This window comes from Numida meleagris, chromosome 4 (genome assembly GCF_002078875.1).
Source record: "Numida meleagris isolate 19003 breed g44 Domestic line chromosome 4, NumMel1.0, whole genome shotgun sequence".
Lineage (NCBI taxonomy): Eukaryota > Metazoa > Chordata > Aves > Galliformes > Numididae > Numida > Numida meleagris.
Genome location: NC_034412.1, coordinates 23,187,085 through 23,206,970, shown reverse-complemented (window position 1 = coordinate 23,206,970; position 19,886 = coordinate 23,187,085). Strand labels below are relative to the sequence as shown.

General features: G+C 48.7%; 1 protein-coding gene across 10 annotated transcripts in view; it reads right to left on the bottom strand.

Moving 5' to 3' along the window:
* Window positions 1-19,135, bottom strand: part of DGKD (diacylglycerol kinase delta) — a 57,618-nt gene extending 38,483 nt beyond the window's left edge. For 3 of the 10 annotated variants that reach the window (XM_021394933.1, XM_021394939.1, XM_021394934.1), the window contains exons 1-3: window positions 18,945-19,135; window positions 5,951-6,061; window positions 5,195-5,275 (exon numbers count right to left, since the gene is read on the bottom strand). In XM_021394933.1, coding sequence (XP_021250608.1) covers window positions 5,195-5,275; window positions 5,951-6,061; window positions 18,945-19,106 — 354 coding nt within the window. In that variant the 5' untranslated portion in view covers window positions 19,107-19,135. Of the gene's footprint in view, window positions 1-197; window positions 386-3,546; window positions 3,583-5,194; window positions 5,276-5,950; window positions 6,062-8,742; window positions 8,867-8,897; window positions 9,012-9,077; window positions 9,231-15,519; window positions 15,820-18,944 lie in introns of those variants that run through there. The other 7 variants (XM_021394943.1, XM_021394941.1, XM_021394938.1 and 4 more) reach the window with 6 other exon arrangements.

The window sequence follows — 19,886 nt, the reverse complement described above, 5'->3', positions numbered from 1 at the left end:
AACACTGCAGGCACATTTCCCTTTACACCAGTTCTGGAGAACTTCAGTACGTAAGTCCAGACAGGAGAGATCACTGAACAGTGGGAGCTTACAGGACACTATTCCAAAGAATGTGAGCTCCTAATCGTCTCTTACGCTGGCACAGGTGCTATTTTTCTCAATACTCTGCCCAGAAAACTCAAGACTCCTGCTCTTACCTTTAATGTTCAATCTTCCTCTAAACTAGTGTCCAGAGCAGCCTAATCCCTCAGGAAAATGACTAACCAGATTGCTTGACACGCAATTGACAGGATTAGTCCCCTCTGTGGTCAGTATGACTGAGCTGTGTTCCACTTGCCACGAACTGATTAGCTGTCTGCTTAAGGAGGAGCTGGGATAAGTCTCCTTCTGCTGGCAGCAAAGCGGAGGGGCAGGCGCTGACTGTAATAATACGCTGCTTCCTGTCAGTGGCTGAGCTGAGAGGTACTTCCCAACAGAAAAGGCTCTGCAGGAGCACAGGAGCTCAAACTCCACCTCTTCCACTGAAGAGATTTTAACTTAACATAGGAAGGGTCAACAGCATGACTCCTGGTGCTTAATGATTTGCTGTGTCCAATCTTAACTTCTGGAAGAAATCAAACGACCCATGTCTCTCTCCACAGAGCTTTCTCTGGGGGGATCTCAAAGCACTGAGTAAGATGGGCTGGAAAATGTATGTTGAAACCCATGTAAAAAGTTATATGAACGAGGGTGAAAGTCCACACTGCCATTTGCAAGTGCTAAGTAAAAAACACAAAAACATCATGTGAAAATCACATGAAAACAAAACACATGAACCTGAAAAGACCTGAGGGCTCTTCCTAGGCCCCCTCCTGTTTATAAGTGTTTTATTACTACTATTATTATTACATATATTAGATTTTTTCCCCCTTCAGCTACACAAAAATCCTGCTCAGGCCAAGGAAGGGTCAATGAACTGATAAGAACTAATTTCATCAGTTTTGCCCATGACACTGGAAGCAGCAGGATTCATTTATTTGGCACCTTCTAGAAAAGAGCAGATCCTCAGCCAACACACCAACCTGAGAAGTAAGGATTTGTTCACCACACAAAGATTTACAAAAATGGGCCTATGGAGGCAGCCCAAAGTCCTTTCAAAGACCCTTGAGTGGACAGCTGTGATAGCAAAATGTCTGTCTGGGCAACAGACAATAACACAATTTGTATTGCCCACATTTAATAGGCTTGGTATCAGAGAATGGAGGCGCCAGGTAGCTCAGGCCCATGACAACGATAAAGCAGTCATTTTGAGAAAAGTATCTCCAAAACCCAGGCTTCTTGTCATCATCTAGAGAAAAAGCTATAGTGGGTTCAAAGTGTAGAACTAACCTCAGGAACATTTTGTTTTCATGCTCCTGGAGCACCTGCAGTGTAATGCATTAGGTGGGCACATCAACAAAACATCAAGTTACTGGAAAGCTACACCATGCAACAAAAAACTGTTCACGGAAGCAGCTGAAGTCTCACAGGAAAGACTCAGCATGCCCACTGTGATCCCAAATCACCTGCTTTTTAGAGCTCACAAGAAGCTCTGAGAGTATGGTTGGGCAATCTCTGCTCAGAAGTTAGCACCAGGCATTGACCTCACCTGCTCACTGCTGCTGACCTCCATTTCACAAGGCGTACAATTGGAGGCACACACTGAGGGTGAGCATTCAGGATAAAAGCTGACCACCCTCCCTGAAATAAATGAATCTGAAGTACCAGGGCAATATGCAGAACTCTTCCTGGAGTAACAAGGAACGCTCTGCATTCCCTCAGGAGAACATGTTTTAAATCAGCATGTTCCACCAAACTGTGCCACAAATGAGAAGCTCTGCTTTCTGCATGGATTAAAAGGAATGGAGAACTCCCAGCCTCACTGGGTCTGGTCATTACTGAAGGTCCTTACAAAATGCAAAGAAGTTTTATGATATTGATGTAACAAAAACAGAGTTCCCTCTGTTCTCAGTATGAAGGAATGGTGTCTGGAGATTCAGAAAAACTACTGGATAGGTTTAGCATTGCAAAGTACTGCACTGCATTTATTCTCAGCTCTGCAAAATGGTAGTCACCCTTTAGTGTCTAGAATGCCAGTAACAGTTGCAGCCAAGTGCTGCACAGCGAAAGCTGCATCTGGTACACCATGTGAACCAGCTAGAAGTGACTATTCACTCAAAAGCTCAACAGGAAGACCGCTGTGATGCCAGCACAAAGCTGAGAGTGCATACCATGGTTATCTGTCAACGGTTTACGGGCGTTAGGCCCGATTCCGTGACAAAGGGGACGGGGGACCCAAGGGCCCACGTCCCGGGAAAAGGGCAAAGGGGAAAAGGGTAGGGAGATGGCCCTGAGAGCAAAGAACAGCGGCAACAATCTGAGGAGAAACAAACTAATTTACTAAATAAAATATAGGAATGCAAAACAACACACTATAATACAATATAATTACAATTTAAGCTGATAAATCCAACACAGAGAGAGAGAATGTCCCAAAGTCAAGGTAGGCCTTACTCTACTACCGACGATAAGACGGCTGGAGAGCGAGGTGCTGCCAAGACGAGAGACGGCGGAAAAAGGGACGAGGTCTCGTGATCTGCAAGTTTTTATACTGCGAGCTTCTATCTTTTCCCTCCGGCTGGAAAATGGTAACAAAGGAGCAAAGTACCGTGGGGACTGTAGTAGTCCTTCTCTTCTGAGAACTAGGTATGTCCACTACATGATGTTATGATGTGGAATACCAATAACCGAAAATCACAAAACCATGACATTATCCCTGAGTAGCACTGTAGCAGATTCCCTCTGAGGCACTGTGGAAGACAGCAGCTGTAGCATAATCCCCTGGTGAGAGATCTGTACACCAGGTACTGTGGGATTATACATGGAAATAACCAGTCACGTACAGCTCAGACATCCACAAAGAATTAACTCTGTCTTATAATGACAAAGATGTGATAGAACCAGCAAATACTATATCTACAATCCCCCTGAGAAGGCAGGCCTGCTGTGGGGCTGCTACACAATTTGATCCTAGAGGCTTCCTGCTAAATAACTGCAGCCACTGTGCCTGATCTAAAGGAACAATAGCTAAACAAAGCTTTTCCTTACACCTCTCAAGGGACGCAGCTGCACAACATCTTATGCTCAGAGATGCTCTTAATCACATGTTCCCACAACATTTTATGGTCATGCATCCATTAACTTTGGGTAGCAGTCCTGAAAACTGTCTTGACTACAGCCTGTGCAAACAGGATATAAACACTGAAAGAGTGACTGAATAAACAACAGCAGAACCCGTATCATACGCTCTCAGTTTTTAAAGGAAGAGGTCTGCATCTTAATATTCACTTTTCTCTCTCTCCTGCTGGCTGCCAGCAGTCCTATGTAAAAAGTTTACTGGTAACTTAATTTTTTAACCTTATTCTTTGTTGGCTCTGTGTTTTGGTTTTCTTCTCTTGCAGTGCCTTTTCCTGGTGCTCCTCACTGCCCTTCTGCCAGCCTCTCCTCCCACTGGTCACTCCTTGTTACCTTTTTGTTTTCGATCCACATTGCTTGTTAAGTGGTTTATCCAGTGTTCCTGTTTCCTCCCTCTTCTCTTAGAACCTAAGGAATGTCATTCATGCAGCTCTCTCACAGAACTGATCTACTCTCTAATGCCTTCAGCTGTATTCTTCCATTTGAAGTAGAATCAAGAACTGACCAAGAAAAGTCCTAGAGATTGAAAAAAGAACCAGTAGTAGTGACAAGATTCCAACAACAAAAGCACAGTTTGGAGATCCAGAGTGTTTGTCTAACACAAATTATTTTAGTGTAAAGGATAGGTAACCCAGACAACAGACATAGAAGAAGCAGACATACCAAGTGTGAGCTTATTCCACCTTGTGAACTAAATCAGATACCTCAAGCAGTACAGATGCATGGACAGGGGATGAGTTTACTCACAAAGAAATCAGTCTTTCCTACATCCAAAACTACCTGTCTCCCACGACAAAAAAGAAACAGAAGGACAACTAAAACATATCCAACTCCAAAATAACTGTGTTTGTTTTACAGCACTGACTGTTTGATGTTTTTCAGTTTAGGGCAAAGCCTCAACAGTGAATCCCACTGATCTGAATCAGGAACGAAAATGCAAAGAATTCTGAACTTTAGAAATGAACTAAGCTGGGAAGATATGGGAGAAAAACAGAGTGCTCTCAAAAAAAAAAAAAAACACCCAACAAAACAAACAGCAACAACAGCAACACCACAACAAAAAAACAACCCAAGAGAAAATTGCAAGACTGCAAGGAATCCAAAGCAGTGATGGCAGTGATGTGGCAGACCAACAACAGCAACCTTCTGATTTTCAAAGCATTTTTATAGCTTACGGTAAACTGCAGTCAAGGCCCACTGTAAGGCATGGTAGAGCAGAAAGAAATGAAGAAAGGAGAGAGACCAGGAGCTGCTTTGCCCAGGTACTACAAAGCAAAAAGTTCACAGCTACATAATGGATACATAGTACGTAATCCTTTTCTACATGCGTCTGTTTGAAGCAGTGGGTCACTACTACTGCAGAGCAAGCCACACTGCTCAGTGTTCAGTCACCAGGATCAGTTTCCCTCCTCCACCTGGATTACTCCCTCCTTTACGTTGCCTTAGACCAATGTTATTTCTTTTCCCCACTCCCTCATCCCTTGTGAATCCACGGGAGGCTGCGTGGTTATCTCTATGCAACTTCTTTCTCTGTTTCTCTTTTTGCTTTGCCTCCATATATAGTGTGCATACATAAATACACATACATCCACATACAAATAAAGTCAGAGAAAAAAGTTCACTATTTTCAGCCCTGAGGGGAAAAAATCCTTTAGCAAGACTTCCAGCATAAACATCCCCACCACCCCTAACTCCCTCAGCATAACACATTTTTCTGTCCCACAGTGTATATGGATTCTATCAAACTCTCCTAGCGTACAGAACTTGAATGCAAAACTTCAGCATCATACACAGTAACCTGAAGTACTTCCCATGTGCACAGAGATAAATTAAGGCTGCTGAAAGGAAAAAATAAGTTCAGGTGTTCTTTTTGTAAATAAAAGAGGCTGAGAAGATTGTTCAGATGTTTTTAAACTGTGCAAAAGAGAAGGGAAGTGACTGAAAGACGCAAGAAGAATGGAAAATAATGCAAAAATCTTACCGTGAAGCTATTGTTGACGTTCTTAGTGCTGGATTCTGCCACACTAGCATCTGTCAGATCCACCTCATCAAAAATAATGGACTGGGAAGAAAAAATTGAAATCCTCAATGAATCAGTGAATCCAATGTGTAGGCAGCAGACTGTTTGTCTGCCTAGTACACTGCATCAGAGCCTTGCATGATCCGAAGAGAAGGCCCAGCATGAAGGACCCAGAAGCCTAGCTGCATACAGCGGTGCTCGTATTTGCCTGTCTTCAGACAGTGAAACCAGTGACTTGATTTTTATTAGGGGACTACTTAAAAAAATTAAATAAATAAACCAAGAACCATTGTAGGCTTAATTCTTGTGAAAGGAGTCAAAATGGTATCTAGTAAACTATCAACATACTAAAGCAGATGCATGGCTGCCCTCCGATTGCGTGATAAGTTCTTGCCTTCCTTGTCCTCTCCATTTCCTCCTTTCATTCATATTTTCTCCCTTCTATTTCAGTTTCTACAGATTCAGAGCACATTTCCCCAAAAAATGCACTAAGAGGGAAAAAAAAGGTGGAAAAATCAGTATCACAGGTCTACGTGATACTTTACTTAAAAAACTTCACGTATGTCAAAGTATGAGGCGAAACACAGGGACCTTCCAGCAGCTCCAAAACCTGACAACAGGCGCTTTCAGAGCATGTGCTCTGTTGCCATAGTCCTCCTCCAAGACTCCAGTGCTGATTATCTTCCCATGAAATGAAATGTGTTTTCAACACCTTACCTTCGCAGTTTTTGCATAGTAGAGCGTTCGTCCTCGCAGCTTAAAATATCGTCTCTTCCAGCGCTGGAAGGAACTGGTCTGTTTCATTAGCATCCCCTCTTTGATGACAGTCTACAAAGCAAGGAGAGGACAGGGGTGAAGCCCACATTTCACACTCAAGAACTTTTTACACTATCCCAATACATACCCATACCAACAGAGGCTGCAGCTTGAGACCAATAATCTTAGTGCCCTCTGCTGGAAGTGCTTAATAAATTCATTCACGTAAGCAAGAGGAACTGATGAATATCAAACCATCCCAACACATAACCCATACAGGGTGGGGCTTGATCTTTGTCTCCGACACTATCACTATACCAAAAAGATAAGTCACTTATGACTGAACTAGCATTGCAAAGTCTAACAACGACTTGGGAGCCATAACAGTTAAACTCACTGAGGTCAGCAGGTGCAGGTAATCGTGCCTTTCATTTAATTGATATTTGACTACAAGCACAGTATCGCTGCCCCATCTCCAGTTCTTCTTTGTGATATTATCTGCAACTACCTGGCCGGGAGCTGGCAAGCTGCAGGCACACAGGATGGAGTAAAACTAGAGCGAAGGAGCTGCATCCAACCTCAGTGCTTGGTGTTCTTCAGACAGCCTTGGCTCTGCCTCAGCACACTCTGGCCACCTGCCATTTCCCAGGGCTGCAGTGCCAAAACTGTCTACGCACACTGCTTTTTTTTTTTCCTTTTCTTTTTTTACTGCTTTATAACTAGATTGTCATACCAGCATGCACAGTCCCATATGCTCACTCACATACTACACATGCATAGGGGTAAGTATTTAATCCACATGCACTTCGTTCTACTTTGTCAAATACATTTGACTCCTTTGCTGAGGACAGACTTGGAATACCAACAGCTACATCAAAACAGCCCCAAAAACTGCAGCTCGGGGAGGCAAAGAGCAGACAAGCCAGAGCTGAGGGTTCAGCCCCAAGTTACTGATGGGAGGCACTGCCTCGGTGCTGCGTGGCACCATGAGAACCCACTTCCCTCCCCGAGAAACAGCCCCTGGAACCCACTTCTACCTGTGAAAGCCGAACGCAATAAATACCCAGTTACAATGCCGGAAACAAATGGTCTGGCACTCCTGTAAGACAGGTTATTCTGTATCGTGATGCCAGGAAAATTACACCATTCCAACAAACCTGAGGTCTCCATTCAGCTCAGGTTTGTAACAGAGTTAGGTCGACCAATGAGCAACAATTAATTCACAACACAGTGTTGCACGTCCACTGCCAGGCTACTACAGAGCACAAAATAAATACTTTCGCTGATCCAAAGGGTTTACATTGTTTTAAAAATCCTTTCCAGGGCACTAAACTTGCTTTTAAAATGCTATATATATTTCTATGTGGGTCTTTCCTTTTTGAAACAGTTGCAGATTTTAATACTTTCCACACGCACTGGCCCTTGCCAAGCTCAGAGTTTCCTCAAAAAGCACTTGGAAGAAAGTGCTGACTCTAAGAAGAAACATCCGCCTGCCGACACAACTGCTCTCCTGCTGAACAGGGCCGTCCCCAGCCCAGCCTGAGATCGCAGGGCCTGTAGCATCAGCTGGAGGAGAGCGGGCTCTGTGCACACCCAGACCCAGGGAGGGATGCTGGACTCAGCAGCCTCCTCTGTCCTCCTGCACTGGGCTGGAAACAAGGGCGAGCCCCAGAACAAACATCTCTGCCTTGAGGCCTGGGAGCAGCTGACTCCAATGCTCACCAAAGCCAAGCCTGACCATTACACAGAGCCGCCTGCATGCTGGTAGAAATACCTGTCAGAGCCCAGGCAACCAGCAACAAGCCTGCATCGGTCAGGCATCCCCAGATCCCATACTGTTTTCAGCAGAATGAAAAGAGATAGCAAAATGCATGCCAAAAGGCTGAGCTCACAATAGAAGCGGTGTCTCCTACATGTGCTCCTGCACCTCTGAGATGGCTGCCAAAGGGCATCTAGGTCCCGCTGTCACTGATACTGCCGGGACACAGCTGTGGGAACACACTCCAGGCAGCTGTAAATCATCTGGCAATGCCTTTAGTGTCCGGAAGTTAAAAGCACTGCAGAGATACTCAGAACCAAGATTTTAAACTAACGTGGGGCTCTGTATTACCACGCAGAGAATCGGAAGCTCAGCCATGATCTTACTCTGAAGCTTCAGTGTAACAGAAAATGGAATTCAAAGGCTAACCCAGCAGCATACTCACTGCAAGAACCCTGAAATCCAGGCCAGAGCTAAGAAACCAAGACAGGGACATCCACCCCAGGGACTTTTCACAAGATACCCCACAAGTCATTCGCACTCCCCATGCTCCCATCTGCCAGCCACCACGCAGGACATCAGCACTGCCCAGCTGTGCAGTGCCCTACAAGAGGATAGCGTACAGCTACAAGGTGAATTCCTGAGCCCCCGGCACCGGGCTCAGAAACAGAGCAACTGCACCCTGACTGCTCTGCTATACACATCACACATCTCCGCAGTTTGCCTCAGCCTTAAAGCCACAGGGAAGAAAATGGAAAAGTGGCAAGAAATTTTTCCAGATTAAAACATAAACATGGAGAGATCTCTTTGCATTCCTTGGCCAAAGCACATATAATTAAAAAATGAGACAGAGAAAAGCAGCTACTGAATTCTGCAAAGCCCTGAACTGAAGGCAGAAAGGAATGGGGAAGACTCCCAGGATGCAAAGCCAGAAGATAGCAAGTCAGCCAGCAGCCTGAGCAAAAATAGCAGCTTGCAGGAGGAGATTTCAGACCTCTGTTGCTCTGCTTATTCACAGACATTCTTGCGCTGGGGTCAGCCAGAGCCCCACGCTCCTGCCCCTGCCCAGCCCAGCAGAACTCTGACGCGTAGTGCAGCGTGGCCTGGGCTCCCGGTGCTGATGCTTCTCCGGCTGCAGGGCTCACTCACCTCTGCACAAGCTGTGCATTCCTCCATGCCTCATTTAAACAGCACCCTCTCTTTTTTTTTCTCTCTTTTTTTTTTTTCCAACCAAAAGGCAACAATTCCGGAGGTCACTTTGCTCCTCCCTAACCAGCGGTGTGTGTCACTTAGCAGCCCCTATCTATAGCAAATCTCCCTGTTGCATACCTCAGACATGAAAGGCCAGTGAGCAGCAGCTCTCGTGCTCTCACACACGCTGCTCAGAAACAGCCTCAGTTCTGAGCTGCCCAGCTCCGCACGAGCTGCTCTTCTATTTATAGGCACGTCGCTCGCTAAGAGTTTGGTGGGTTTGGGCGGAAAGGGCTGGAGATAAGATCAAGATGACTGTATGAAATGATTCAGACATCGCTGCCTTTCTCCTCCTCTGTTCTAATTTTACAGCCAAAGGACTTGCTGCTTGCAGAGGAATGCGGCTGAACAGAATTAGCTGGGGAGAGGGCCTGGCAGCAGGGTGACAGCTGAAATAAAAGGGAGGAGAAAGCTACTGCTGCTCACAGCCCCTCTGCAACACTCTTAACTGAAGATCTCTTCTGATCAGACTAGGAGCCATGCAGCTCACTGAGACTAAAACAGAATTACTTCTTCCATACAGATAAAGAGAACTGAAGCCATTTTTCATGTCCCTTTTAGTTGGATCCCATGGGAAAAGCTACTGCTCTGAATCACAGTGAGGTGGGAGTAGGAGCATCCTATCAAGATGAATGTAGAGCCTCCCTAATGGAACTCCTGCCATCCAGTTGTGTGTCTCTCTGTAGTGCGCCGTGGGTGGATAACACTGGGACAAACACAGTGTCTTCCTGGAGCAATCTGCAGTGACGTGGTGCTGGCTTCACCACTGACCACTTTGTCACAGCACAAGATGGCGTGAAAAAGGTTACTGCACAAATGTAAAGCAACAGACAGTGCACACAGCAGAGTCTTCAGCATCTCTGCAAAGAACACAACTCGACAGCTGGAAAGCCTAAGAAATTTCTGGCATTTCATTATTTATCAGCGGCCTTGAAGAAAAGCAACTTCCTGTCAGCAAAAAATTCAGCCCACCGTTGAGCAGAACAACCCCCTCATCCCCCCTTACTCATCCCCACATAAACATGAGAAATAGGATGTTCTCAGATGTCAAAACGGGTGTAGGGGAAAGGCCTAGCCCCGAACTGATGACGCAGAAGTTTTGCCACTGTCCTTGTGTGGATGGTTTCAGGGGGCTCCAGGGCTCAGTTTCTCTTCACATGGCCCTGCTAAGCAAGAACAAGAAGTGAGGAGCAGCAGGCATGCACAAAGCCGGTCAGGTATGGTCTTGTTTCTTGCAGCATTACTCGTCTGAGGCGCCTCTGCATCCAGCAGCCCACATCAGAGGTGCCAGAGCCAGCCTACACAGATGAAATGCTTCTTACCCCAATAACATCAGTGGTTCTAGTAAAAACAGCAATCATATTGCACCTCAGCTGCTCTCCGGGTTACTCCTGTTCCTCCTGCACACAGTATGCCCACAGAGCCAAGTGGAGAAGCAGCCCCCCTGTAGGCCCAAGCCTCCAGTCACTGGCATCAGGCCCCTCGCACATCCCAATGCCAGCACCCTGCTCAGGCCCAGCAGTACAGCGTGGCTGACCGCACAGCTGGGTCACGGCATGGGACTGAGGGATCTTCAGAGGTCCCTTGCAACCCCCACAGTTCTGTGAAACAAGGATTTTGCTCCTGCAGTACTTCTTTACACTCTTGTGCAGAAAATAACTGCACAAGAGCGCATTCAAAGCTATCTAAGCAGCAAGAATCCTAAATACCAAAGTCTTCACCATCTGGATTGCTCTGTTGGCCATGTGTCTTCAGAACATTAAAAACTGTGGGACACAGATTGTTTTTATTTGCGTACCCTGCAGAACTGCAAGCTGGGTGCTGATGCCAAACAACAAATAGCAAGCTAAAGAAGCAGAGCACAGGAAGGAGAGAGCCAAATAACCAGCCACGTGCATAGCTGACAGGCTCTCTCTGCATAAACCCACCAAGAGACCACGCGCCAGCTCTAGATGAGTAGGGCACTGCAGTCACATCAAGGTGCTCTTGGTGTGCCGAGGCAAGCACAGATCCAGAGTGCTGTACCTTGCTGCAGGCAAAACAGTTGGAGTGGACCGTCCTATAAAGCTCTTTGGGGTCATAAATAAAGAACTCGTAATTATTTACAAATACAGAAAATCCAACAAAGAGGCTATGGGAATAAATCTAACCAAGCCTGCAGAATAAGACATGAGAGGTGAAAAGGCTGGGGGTTAACAAGCTAATCCGAGAGCAACATCCTTCCAGCAGACAGTGGTCACACCCTGGAAATTAACTCCAGGAAGCTCAGAGGGGGAAATCTGGATCAGTAGAGCAATCCTGAGTACAGGACACAGAGATTTGTAGCACTGCACAAACACTTATGGGGTGCTCAGTCCTGCTTGTCAGTTCTGCGTGAAAGGCACCAGATCTTTCACAAGTGAAAAAAGCACTACCGTTTCTTATGAAAAGGACAAGATATGAGGTGCACTCATTCCAACAAAAAGACTTCAGAAAAAGGTGGAAAAAAAAAGAAAAGAAAACCAGAGGCCAGCCACAGGAATCAAATGTGAAAACAGAAGTGAGGGCTCTGTGCAGTAGCAGAAGCCATGCCCTGTGCTGATGAGGGGCATGGTGTCTGGGCCCCCAGCACACATCACTCAGTACCGCTGTGTTTTAGCAACTTGTGTGCTATTCACTGGGAAGCCCCATGCCAGGCTGCAGCACAGACCTCAGTGCAACCATGCAGGAGCAGGAGACGTTGTGGATGCCCCATCCATGGAGGCAACTAAAGCCAGGCTGGATGGGGCCCTGGGCAATCTGATCTAGTCCTTGATCCACTGGCTGGCAGCCTGCCTGTGGCAGGGGGGTCAGAATTTGATGATCCTGGGGGTCCCTTCCAACCCAAGCCATTCTATGATGCTATGCTGTGCGGGGCTTGAGGCAGCACACAGCACCCTGCTGGTGGGCACTGGCACCAGAAACATAATGTAATTCTTCGGATCATGAGTGAAGAACAGGAATCTGCACTCAGTCAGGTTGCAGTTAGAACCAGCATGGCTCCGGCAAACAAAAAGGCTCAAACACCTCATTCTTCACAAGTTAAGGCAAGGAATAGGTCCTGAAGCAGCTCCTTTCAGTGCCACATTCCACCTGCTGCTACTGTGAGCAATTCTCCTCCAGAAGTGATAAGCACTCACGGACTCAAAGTGAACAAATTAACCCATAAAACCAACGGTGAAAGCACGCAGAAGTTTGCACATATATGGTGAAGGAAATGCACCGTAGCAGCACGCCATCATGCAGCTTCAGGTCGAGGCAACCAGGCTGGGAGCTGCAGGCGAAGCACTGCTGCAGAGCAATGTCCCACTTGGTCGCTTGGAGCTGAAAGCAGCAGCCCTGGGCTGCAGGTGAGCCCCCAGCACCATGATGGCTCAGGCCCAGGAGTGTTCCCATGGGCTGTAGGCACATTCCCAAACATCCATCCCAGGGGGGGGCTGAGCTAAGGCACCCAGCAACCTACACTGCACAAGTGTGAGATAAACACTCCAATCTACCCACAGAGATAACCATAGCAAGGAAAAGCAACAGTTTTAAAAGTTACCTAAAAACTTTGGAACAGGTCAAAATTTTAAAGGGTACTGATTAAACGTGAACTTCATATATTTAAGGACTAATACAAAAAATATACCGTTAGTTTTTCTGCCATCTCAAATGACACATATACCGTTAGTTTTTCTGCCATCTCAAATGACACATACATAACTACATCCCTCCCCACATCGCCATCCCATCCTTCCCATCCTGCCGAACGTCCTGTGGGCCAGTGAGGAAGGAAAAGCTGGCAAAAAGCACAGGTCTGGGAATGGCAGGACACAGGAAAGCAAAAACCTTACCTGGAGGACGAGGACCAAATCCCAGCAGCAGGAGGCACAGGCGCAGCCCCCACGTGCCCGCAGCAGGGCAGCACTGGCAGAGCAGGGCCAGACTCTGCATCTTCCATTCTAACTGGAATTCCAAGGGGACTGCACTGCTAAGAGCAGAAAGCAGCTTTTGGCCCCCAGCCATTTAATTAATACTTACAGTATCACAGAACTTATTTTTATCTTATCTGTAACAATTGTCGTTATCAGATTTTCCATATTTATGTATTAAACAACCTATGCTTTTAAGTTTTTTTTTCTTCATCCATTCGACATGGCTTTTAAAGGATACTCCAAAGTTTTTCATTTGTTTTTCCACTTTCCCTGTTTTAATGTCCTGCAGATACCTTTGACCATGCCAAGACATCACGATGAGCACCAGCAACAACAGGGGAGAGGGGCACAACCCTGGGAACACTGCTTTGTTAACTCTGAGCTGAGCAGACGGGAAGGCTATGGCACGTGTTCCCAGAAGGCTGATTTTTAATAAAAGCTCAGGAATAGATCTCTTCCCATTTCTCTCCAGGGCCAGCAGCTGCCCTGGGGTGCAGAGCTGCCCCGCTGCCTTTCCTGCAAGGTACACGCACCCACTCTGTGGGAAATGGAAGCGGCGTCACCGCTCCCCACCGGAACGTGACATGGCTGAACTGATCGCAACTCACAAGACTCAAACATAACGTGCAAACGTTATGCAACCAAGATGGTGTTTCCTTTTTATTTTTGAAAAAAAAAAAAAAAAAAGAAGCAAACCACAACATGAAAATAGCTAGCAGATGTAAAGCTTGTCCAACTGCGAGGAAACGAGAAGATTTCCCCCCAAACCAAAAGGCCCAATGGCACATCAGCCAATCACCAGCGCAGCCAGGCATGTGCTCCCGTGTGCATTGCTGCTGCAGGCGGGCAGCACGGCCACAATGCGTGGGTGCAGCGAGCTCGTGCTGAGCCTGCCCTGGGCTGCACTGCCCTGCACCTCCATCAGGAGACACCTGCACCAATTCTCAGTGCAAGGAGAACCACATAAAGCAGAAAAAGCAAGGAACAAAATGGATTGGGTGTTAAGTCAAACTCCTTGAAATAAAAAGTACTTATTTTGTCTCTAAGTTTGTTTGAAAGAACAGTTACCGGCCTCGCAGCGCGCTTTGTGCAGTGTGGTCTTCTTGGTAAATCTATGTTCTCAAAACATGCAAGAGTTTTATGCGAGCCCTTTAGTTCCTGGAACCTGAGCTATAGTTAGAAGGAGAAAAGCTACAAGTGTGTGTGGTTTTGTGCTTTGTTTTGTTTTTAGAAAGAAAGTAACAGCTGTTGCTTTCACATGGCATCCAAAAATCTCCAGCAGCGAGGCAAACTGACAGTGCAGCAATGGCACTGCGGTCCTGGGAGGTTCCCCAAGCACGTCAGAGCAGAGAAGCCTGAAGAGCAAGCAAAGCGTAGCACAGATCAAGGAGCAGAAGCATTCTTACAGCAGCGTACTGTCACCTCAAATCCCACCCTTCTCAGCGCTCAGTGGAGAAAGCAGCCTGCTGGTGGTGTTAGTTTGAAGACATCTGTACCCTTGCACCTGTGCCACAGACAGAAGGTGAATTAAGCCATAAATCCCTGAGAATGCCCTCCTCATTTGTGGCACATCTCTTTCACATCATCGCTCCAGTGAAATGTATCATTTCTTACTGCAATACTGATTTCAGCACTCGTATCGAACCACCAAATGGCTCAGTTTCCCCACTCATTTCACCCAAGCAAATCTTAAAATATTTGCCCTCCAGAAACAAAAACAACGCTTCTTTACCTATAAAGAGGATGTTCCTATCCATGAGGCAATTCAAGGAGAAAAAAGTGAGGTTTCTTCAGGTGCTCACATGCCTGCTGCGTCTGAGAGTGCAGCTCAGCCCGCACTGCAAGGAGGGGAAATGCCTTGCCCCCCGCTCTTGCATTTTGTTGCCCACATGCATGAGAGCTGCTCAGCAGAGAGTAGCCCAGAGCCCCAGCACAAAGGTCCTTCTGCACAACAGCTACAGTGTGGCACAGAGATTGGAGCCCCAGCAGAGCAGGCACAGCGAGCACAGCCCTGCTCATTTATCCTGCTTTTCAGTGTAAATGAACCTGACATCTCTGCTACCAGAGCCTGACAGCTTCCAAGAGCCAAGTGAACCTGGAGAGCTGCTCGCCATTTGCGACTCTGTTAAAACATATACTATAAACCTGCCTTAAAAAGATCAAGGTACCGATAAATGGTTATAAACCCTAAAAAAAATATGGAACAGTTGCTCATAAAAGTAAACAGAAGTCAGACTGATAGTCTAAACAAAAGCTCCTCCTGATGCCACCCAAGGACGCCACTGAAATCCTGTCTGGTAAACAAATTGAAACCTCGCATGCCCAAATCACACCAAGCTGCTGAATGAGAAAAACAGCTTATCCATCAGTCCTCTGCTTGCTGAGGTCCTTAATGTGACGCTCACAATGAAAGATCAAGTGCAAAGGAGGAAGGGCACTGCACTGCCGGAGCCGCAGAGCGCAGCACTCCCCATTCACAGCTGCACCTCCCAGGGCCACTGCTGCACTCAGTGCTCCATCTTCTCGCTGGCTCACCACCCACACCACGTAACCTCTGGGCTGGCCAAGCCCCCAGCACTACTTACAAGTAGGGATCCGGGGCTCCTGCTGCCACAAGTAGCACCCTCCTCTATTTTGTTTTGCCTCCTCCCCCAGTCCTATCCGTCGCAGAAGGCCTTTTCTCAACTGCCCAGCAGCTCCTCCACTGCAGCAGGGCACACCTGGCATGGAGAGAGGGGCTGGAGCAGCATGAAGCAGAGTGATGCTGGTACGAGTCCGACAGGTCCCAAAATGGCTGATGAAGCACTCTGTGCTGCCTGCTTCTTCGGCAGCCCACGCAACAGCAGCCACCCTGTGAGCTACACCTTATCATTCCAGCGTTCTTTTCCGTCTCCAGAATAATCACTACGTGGCTGATAACACACTTCTCTTCCTATCTTCTCCTCTTCCTCTAAAATTCTTTCTAGTTAAAAATAAAGCAGCACATTAAGCACAGCACCTGGCTTTGAACGCTGAGCTTCCTGCTCACCCTTTCCCTGCCCCGCAGACCATTCAGCTTCCAGACACCAGCTAGGATCTGCCTCCAGCCTCTGCTCTGGCTGCACCTCTACATCCATGCAGATCGCTGTATTGCTGTGCCAGCATATTTCAGTAGAAGACACCTGTGCTCTGTGTCCTGGTCTCATCAGCAAGCAGCTGTATTTTATGTTTTTTCTTGGGAGAGCAGAGGACGGAACCAGAGGAAGCAAGATGTACCTTCAGAGCGCTTGCAGCTGACCCTGACAAACAAACCCAGAGGAACTCATGGCCACAGTGGGTTTCATGCTTGAGCTGTGATAACAGTAAACTTTTATTGTGATTTAACTACCTGCACAGGCACAGTCTTCAGCTAACTACAGCAGAAGATGCAGTTGGATGAGATGCACACCCTCAGGGCACAGTAAAAACCTGCCCGGACCTCCTGCTGTCACTGACGGACCTGTCCAACAGCTCCTGCAGCTCACAGTAGTCTGCTCTGTGTCATTCAGTGGACAAATTAAAAATGAGGTCTGCCATTAAGGAGGAAGTAACATCCTCAAGGTCTCATCAGAGCAATGAGTACCCAAGAAGTTGTCTTCGCTCCCTGCCCTCAGGGCAAGGAAAAGCTCTACAACCAGCAGAGCACAGAAGAGGCAATGATGAAGTAAAAAGCCACCAGCAAGCACCAGAATAAACCAATTCTTGGTATCATAATACCTGGGCTTACTTAGAAAATGTGACACTGTTTAGCAGAAGGTCTGCAGATTAACGCACAGGAGGCTTAACAGCTGTAGACAATACCTGTTTATAATCCTTGTTCTTATCATGTTTATGTTCACATAGTTCAAGTGGCTGGTTTAGGCTCTTTCCAGCCATGCTGACGTAGGAAGCGATGTAAAACAGAGCAATGATTAAGTAGGAAGACGGAGATGTATTCTGCTTTATTCAAACAAAAGTAAAATTCAATGCACCTTTTGCCTTAGCATCTTTACCACCCTGCCATAAGCATGAGTTCCTGCTCTGAGAAAGCCACAGATACCACATCAGTGAGTAAGGAGCACAAGTCAGATAGGCATCGTTCCTCCCTGCTGGCATGGGACACCTGCCCCAAGCAGTAGGAAAGAATCACAAGGTTACTCCAATCTCCTGCAAGACAAATTGCTGATATTCATCACCCTTGCTGTGCAGGAGATGATCCAAAAGGCATCTTTTTCCACAGCACATTAACAGAGCAGATGAAGCCCCCCCGAGCGCCGCAGCGTGGCTGGGATCTGCTCACTGCACCAAGTAGCAGCCTGTTTGGAGGGCTTCACACAGCCACCCACAGTGGGCCCTCAGCATCCCTGCTGCAGAGGAAATGGCTCTGCTGTGTGTAATGAGGCGAGCTAATGGCCCTCGCACAAGCCTGTGCCTTGTCGTGGGGGGAGGCTTGGAACCAGGACCCCTGCGGCAAAACGGCCATGAGTACAATGCCAATACATGCTTTAAGGTAGAGCAAAACAACCACCGGGAAAAGATCCCTATGAATATACCTCAGACACTGCATCACGCAGAGATATTCACTCTCCTTCGCTACAGATGCAAGATAAACACCAGGAGCACCAAGCAGCCTCCTGCACCCACACACACCGGCCCCTGCTTCCGAGACAACAGTGACTCCAGGGCAGAAAGTAACTAACCTGGTGTTTGCAAACAGAAATACATCACACAAAATCCAAGGGTTACACAGGGATTCAGCGGCTAACGAAGAAAAATCATGCAGCTATAGTAAAAATAGTACAGAAGAGGGCAATTCCCTGTGGGTGGTTCCCAGCCTAAGACTGGAGGAAATCTTCACATCTTCTTTTATGTTAACAATGCAGAGAAACTACAACTACTGCTCCTCCTGGAGAGCAAAATACTGTCACTGCCCCTAAAAATGGCATCATTGTTCCAGAATGGGCTGCAGAGGGGTAAAGCCTTACAGGGCCAAGGGGAGTGGAAATGACTGCTCCCTGACCAGGGAGTTGAAGCAAGGCAGAGAAAGCTGGGAACAGAGACAAACCTGCTATGAGACCAGCACCTGTCCAGACAGGAGGTGAAGCAGCATCACTACACAGCTACGGAAAGGAACAACGGCAGAGCACAAGATGGGGAAGAGCGGGAAGCAAAGATGACAAAGACGAGAAGGTGCAGAGGGAGGCATACGCTGAGTGCAGGGGACAGCAGCGGTGGCTGCATCTTCCAGAGCACAGAGCTGTGGGTACGAAACAACTCACAGCGCATCCAGCAGGACCACGGCCAGAGGGGTCAGAAAGTGAAGTGGAAGGCACAAGGTGACAGATTCGGCTGTGCAGAGCCTTGGGGGAGGCATGGAGAGGTGAGGGGAGCCCTTGGCAACTCCACTGTGGGGGGATAAAAGGGGAGACCACACACCTTGGGGTCAAACATCATACACCAAAGGCAGGGCCTGACACCTGACTGGAGGGACTGCAGGAAAATGCTATGGGAGGTGAGTGTGAGAAAAGCCGAAAGTAGGACAGCGTCCTGCCGAGGACGGCGAGGACGGGGCATCTCCGGGGAGCACAGCGGGCTCCATGCCGGGCTGCTGAGGGGCAGCTGGGTTCCTAAGGGGCACTCGCAGGAGGCCGCGGTCAGAGCCGGGAGGGGCGGCTGTTAGCGTCCGCAGCGGGTCCCTGAGGGGCGGGCTGGAGAGGTCCTCCTCAGATCCGCAGCGGGCGGCTGGGGCGGTGGGCGTCCGAGGCGGCGTCCGAGGCGGCCTCCGGAGGGGTGGGGCGAGGCGGCCCGCGGGTCCTTGGGGGCGGCGTGGGGTGCGCGGCAGCTCCCTGACGGGCGAGCAGGGGGCACCCGGCTCAGGGAGGGCGCCGAGGGGCGGTCGGGCCGGGACCGACGGAGGGGGAGGCGGCGGCGCTGAGGAGACGCGCAGGCAGCGCCGGCCACAGCGCTGCCACAGCCCGAGGCCCTGCCCGCGGCCCCCGCCCGCAGCACGCACCTTCTGGCGGATCTGCCCGGACGTAGAGACTTTGCGGATGAGTTTCTGCGGCGAGCCCGGCTCCTGCTCCGGCTCGCTGTCCGACGACTCGTCCGCCGCAGCGCTGGCGGCGGCGGCGGCGACCGCCCCGGCCTGGGGCTGCACGGCACCCGCCGCCGCCATGCTGCACCGTGCGGGGCGGTGCGCCCAGAGCCCCCCCCCACCCCAGCCCGCCTCCCGCCGCGCCCCCTGGTGGGGCTGAGGAGAAGCGCTGAGGCGGCACCGCCTGCTCTGCTCGGCTCGGCGCCCCCAGCCGGGCTCCCCCCGCCTCTCTCGGTTGTAGAGTTGTGAGTGACCGCGGGTAGAGCAGGTGCTCCGTCGGGCTGTAGTACTCAGCCGGCAGTTACCACAAAATTAATAATACAAATAGCAGTGCAATGCTTAGAAAGGCTCTCCCGGGCGCCCAGCTGCAGCAGGCTGACCTTCCCTCACAACCAAAGCTGTGCTCACACCAACCGTACTGCCCAGGAGCACCTGAGACGGCTGCAGTGACGCTCTAGCAGCAAACGACTCAAGGCTGGCCACAAACCAGATTGCCTCCTGTGATCTCAGCCCAGGTGAGGCAGCTGTGACAAACGGGACAAACACTGACAGGTGTGGTGTGAGAGCGCTGGCAGAGCTCTGGGGTCAGCTGCAGGCTTCAGCTCGCTGCTTTCAGCATCTAAAACAAGCCCAGTTTGCAGAGTATTGTTAAGTAAAGCAGAAGGCTGTTTCAACAGCAACAGCAATGCCTGAGCAGCCCATGCTTTCCTCCAAAGCCAGCTGCTTTCACTAGTTATTTGCTATCAATAGAAACTAAAGTGAGAGAGCAGAGAAGCTTGTTTTATGCAAGGTCCACGGGCTGAAGCAAGACAGAAGCACAACTTGCTTACAGCAGGCTTTCACCAGTGTTCTGCTCCCACT